General features: G+C 36.8%; 1 protein-coding gene across 1 annotated transcript; it reads right to left on the reverse strand.

Annotated features, from left to right (window-relative positions):
- Positions 1-4,008: 4,008 nt before the first annotated feature.
- On the reverse strand, positions 4,009-4,745 carry LOC112425399 (large ribosomal subunit protein uL16-like). Its single transcript, XM_071094072.1, has one exon. The coding sequence runs from the start codon at positions 4,707-4,709 to the stop codon at positions 4,065-4,067; it is 645 nt and encodes a 214-aa protein (XP_070950173.1). The 5' UTR covers positions 4,710-4,745; the 3' UTR covers positions 4,009-4,064.
- Positions 4,746-5,148: the final 403 nt, after the last annotated feature.

Genomic DNA, 5,148 nt, shown 5'->3' on the forward strand with positions numbered 1-5,148 from the left:
AAGACAAATGTTGTATGTTCTCACTTATTTGTGGGACCCAAAACAATGGAACTCGTGGACATAGACAGTATCATGATGGTTACCAGAGGCTGGAAGGGGTAGTGAGTTGGGGAATGAGGTTGGTTAATGGGCACAAAAATACAGTTAGACAGAATGAATAAGATCTAGTATTGGATAGCACAACAAGTTGACTAAAGTGAGCAATAATTTATTGTACATTTTTAAATAACTAAAAGTAAAATTGGATTGTTTGTATCACAAAGGATAAATGCTTGGAGAGAAGAAAACTCCGTTTACTCTGATGTGATTCAGACACATTGTTTGCCTGTATCAAAATATCTCATGTACCTCATATATATACACCTACTATGTGCATACAAACATTAAAATAAATACTTAAAAATGAGGCAGAGTAAAATTGAGTAAATTCTTATGGTTTCAATATGTAGTAAATTTTGCCTTTATTTTTTGAAAATAGGCTACATGAAAATGCAGAAGTTTCTAAATCCCTATAATTGGTCTTTTGATGCTCTGATGCTGAGATTTACAGCCTACACCAGGGATTCTCCATGGAAAGAGAATGCCCTGGGTTCTGCCAGAATTAATAGAGAGGTTTTGTTTTTCTAACTTTACTCACCTGCCCATGAGGCAGTTCAACTGTGAGAATTACTTTAGGAGCCTAATTATGTACCATTGAATCCTGACTCTTCCACCACGTTTATAGCACTAGTCAAACTGCTTATTTTCTGTAACTTGGGATCTTCAACTGTAAATATTAATCCAAACTAAATCACTGGATTGTTTGGAGGATGAAATAATACAAACCACATAAACTGCTTAGAGCAGTGCTCAACATATTGTAAATCCGGAATAAATGTTAAACAGATATTAGTTACCATATTAATAATTAACTATTATATACACAGAGCTATACTTACTAATGGAAGTGTTTTATAACATTTAGAAGCACTGAGACAGAAAGAGTTGAAAATTTTAAGTATAAATAAGAAAACTGGGCATGCACTCTCCACAACTCATCAGAGGATGAGTAGGCAAATATGCAAAGCGTGAATTCTTCTCATCCTTACTTGATCCTGCCCTATTGCACCTCCATGTATGTATATTCATGAAGTGATTGTCAATACCATGAAATAGCTAAATGAAGTGGCTGGAAGTCTTTTAGGCAATTCTCTGTAAAGTAAAGTGATATAAATGGCAGAACATTCAGAACGAATTTTGACTAGAGTAACAGGAAGCCAGGAATTAGCAGTGGGAGGAAGAAAACCCACAAGTGCATGGAGTTACTCTAAATAAAAGTCTGTATTTGGACTGTTAATTTTATACATCAACCTGCTGGTTAACATTTCATTTCAGAGGCAGATTTGACCACCACATAAGTAGGCATAAAATGAGAACATAGACATCTCTTTTTAAGTTGAACAAATCTTACTTTAAACATAAGAAAAGAGAAAGTAGCTAACGTGTGGCCTTAGACAAATACCAAACAGCAAAGGAAAGGGAATTACCCACCAATGTGTTTCTAGAATTGTGGCATTAACTCAGAAGGCCCAGAAAAACATCTTGAAATAATCTACTGCTAACCAAAAGGTTATCTGAAGAAAGTTCTAATATTTTTTAAAAGTCGAAAGCTGCTGTAGAAACAGGAGTAGAACAAAACAGGTATAGATAAAGTGGCAAAGAGGTGCATGAACAGGAGACATATTTTTAAATATCATAGAAAAATATATTCATTTGTAATCTGATCGAAGTACTCACTGCAGTTTAAAGAAAATTCATTAAAATTAAAATTTTCAGGGTAAACTGAGCACATTAGTAAAATCCATGCAGAATAATGAGATAAGCTAAAAATCTTAATCAGAAATCAGATTTCTCTGTTGTATACTACAATCTAAGGGACAGAGGAACATTATCTGTAGACTTGTGGTATAAAAAAAGAATTGTAATTTTTATATGCACCTAATTAATACTTCACTTGTGAAGGTAACACCCAAATTTGTAATAGGCATGATCTCCAATAATATGGCATTACAGTGCTTTTTATTAAAAGCAAGTAAGCAAACAGACAAAACTATTGAACTCCAACCAACCAAATGGTAAAATGTCAAACTTCATTTGAAGCTATTTGTAACAACAACATCCAATTTCTGAAAGTCAATTTATTTCTCTGAAAGTACATTTAGAATAGTGTTCTAAATTTTTAAAATAATATGTACAAACGTAAAATGTATCTAGAAGTATAAAAACAATCTAATACGCTTTGTTGCCCCAGAGGTGGTGTGGCAGTGATGTTGTAGTTGTGACTTCTTGGCAAAGATGAATTATATTTCCCGGAATTCCTTTTTCTGCATGTTTCTTGTTAGGATGGGACACCACAGACATTTTAGTGTGAAATTTGGAGAGTAGAAGTAGAGCAGCAGTCATTTTATAATGCTTGGAAGGTTGGGGTGCGGTCATCAGTGACTCTTGTCATTCTTCCCCATTGTCCCCCATTTGCTGGCTCGCTTTTTGTGGATGTGAGGCAGCAGCCAGGACTGTCACTGCTACGCCTTTCCCTGGATCCCCAGTCAGCCTCTCTGACGCTTGGGTCAGGTGCGTGTTCAGCCCCTTGATGAAGGAAAGGTTCCAGCTTCTTCTGCAGATCATTCACATCATCAAAGTTAGAGGTTTGAAAACTGAGAGGAGTTTCAGTTTCCCCTTGTGAGTTTCAGCTTCTGCAGGTGGCTTCCACGTTGACCTTGCTGATGGCCACTTGACATTTGTTTTCCTTTCTGTCTCACAGACTTAAAACTCTACTGTCAGTCACAAAGTCAACAGCATCACAAGGACTCTTTGACCTTATCCTAAAATTGTGTTGGTCAGACCCCCGCAACAAATATATATTTAGCCATATCCCATTGGTTTTGCTTCTTTGATCGAAAAAAGCCTAATACAGAAGGAAACTAGATGACAGAAGATACAGTTAAGATGTGCCTTTTAAAAATTATAACCTTGAGTACCTTTTGATTTTGAAACGCATATAAGGTATATAGCCAACTTTTATTGAGTGTTTGCCATGTGTTTGGCATTGTTCTAAGTTCTCTATATGCCTTTATTCTACTAACAGTAAGACACAGTTATTTAGATTCATTGTTTTAAGTGAGGAAACTGTATTTCAGAGAGGCTAAGTAACTTGTTAAGGTTTAGACAGCAAGAAACTACCAGGTTAAACTTCCAACTCAGGTAATTTAGATCACGAACCTTTAACTCATTTGCATCTTTCTTAATCACCTCACCTGTTCTTTGTCATCTATTTTATAATAGTAACACAGGTTATTTTTACCTAGCAGTCATTATAAACTTTGAAATTCAAAGTTATCAAAAATGTTTCCTTGTGTGTACAAAATTACTAAAAAATTGATAAATCGTTTTTGATGTTTCCTTCTTTTTCAACAATATCTGAATTTTAAGATCAGATCTGTTCAGATCTTTTGCCTATTTTAAAATTGGAAGTTGTACTTTTTGTTTCCTTACTGTTGAGTTTTAATCATTATTTGTATATTTTGGATACAAGTCTTTTATCAGACAGGTGACTTTCAAATATTTTCCTCATTCTTTGGCTTTTGTTTTGATTATCTTAACAGTGTCTTTCACAAAGCAAATTTTACTTTTAACATAGTTCAACTTATGACTTTCTCTTTCATGAAAAATGTTTGGTCTTTTATTTTAAAATACATAGCTAAACCCAGTATCACCTTTCTTCTATATTTTCTTGCAGAAATTTTCTGATTTTTAAGTTTACATTTGGATCTATAATGCATTTAAAATAATGTTTTGTCTATAATGCATTTAGAATGTTATATCTGTGTTTAGGTTCAATTATTGCATAGACGTGTCTAATTTTTCAAGCAGATTTTCTTGAAAAAACTTTGCCCATTGAATTGCCTTTGAATCTTTGCCAAAAATCAGTCGACTGTTTGTAAGGGTGTATTTTTGAACTTTTTTTTTTTGGACAGGAAGTAGAATTTATTGGTGGGTATTAAGTGGGGGCAGCATATTGGAAGCCCTCATGAGTGCAGGGCCCGCCATCTGTCCAGAGGACCACGATTGGGGATGTACTTGACCCCACAGCCATCTGGGATGAGCCGCTTTTCAGCCTCCATGTCTTCAAATTCATCAGCATTGAACTTGGTGAAGCCCCACTTCTTTGAGATGTGGATCTTCTGGCGGCCAGGAAACTTGAACTTGGCCCTGCGCAGGGCCTCAATCACATGCTCCTTGTTCTGCAGCTTGGTGCGGATGGACATGATAACTTGGCCAATGTGAACCCTGGCCACAGTGCCCTGGGGCTTTCCAAAAGCACCTCGCATGCCTGTTTGGAGCCTGTCAGCCCCAGCACAGGACAACATCTTGTTGATGCGGATGACGTGGAAGGGGTGCAGCCGCACCCGGATATGGAAGCCATCCTTGCCACAACTTTTTACCATGTACTTATTGGCACAAATTCGGGCAGCCTCCAGGGCTTCAGAGGACAGCTGCTCATATTCATCTGACACCATGTGGCCACAGAGCGGAAACTCATCCACTTTTGCCTTCTTCCGCCCCAGGTCAAAGATGCGAATCTTGGCATCAGGGACACCTCCGCAGAAGCAAGACTTTGGGTGCGGCTTGTTCTTACAATACCGGTAACAACGGGCGAGGCGGCGGCCCATGGCGACACCAGGATCTTCAGTGGCGCGCCGAAGGGAAAGAGCTTGAGCTTTATATTCTATTCCGTTGATCTATGTGTCTATTCTTTGACCAATACCATGCATTCTTGATTACTGTATCTTTATTGCAAGTCTTACAATTGGGCAGTGTGAGCCTCCAAATTCGTTCTTTTCCTTCAAAATATTCTCGGCTATTGTAGGTTTTCCCCCTTTCAGTGCATATTTTAGAATTAGTTTTTGATATACACAAAATATCTTCTTATGATTTTGACTGTAACTGTGTTGAATAAATAGAATGATTTGGAAAAAATTGACATATTAGCAGTATTGAGTCTTCCATTCCATGACACAGAATATCTTTACATTTATTTAGATCTTTGATTTCTGTCATCAGAGTTTGTGCATGTAGATATATCCTACATATAGATCCTATATATATAGT

The sequence above is a fragment of the Macaca nemestrina genome, chromosome 4, assembly GCF_043159975.1.
Source record: "Macaca nemestrina isolate mMacNem1 chromosome 4, mMacNem.hap1, whole genome shotgun sequence".
In the NCBI taxonomy this organism is placed as follows: domain Eukaryota; kingdom Metazoa; phylum Chordata; class Mammalia; order Primates; family Cercopithecidae; genus Macaca; species Macaca nemestrina.

Bases quoted from the DNA above. Each gene is read 5' to 3' on its own strand.
- LOC112425399 (XM_071094072.1), bottom strand. From the start codon at position 4,709: ATGGGCCGCCGCCTCGCCCGTTGTTACCGGTATTGTAAGAACAAGCCG.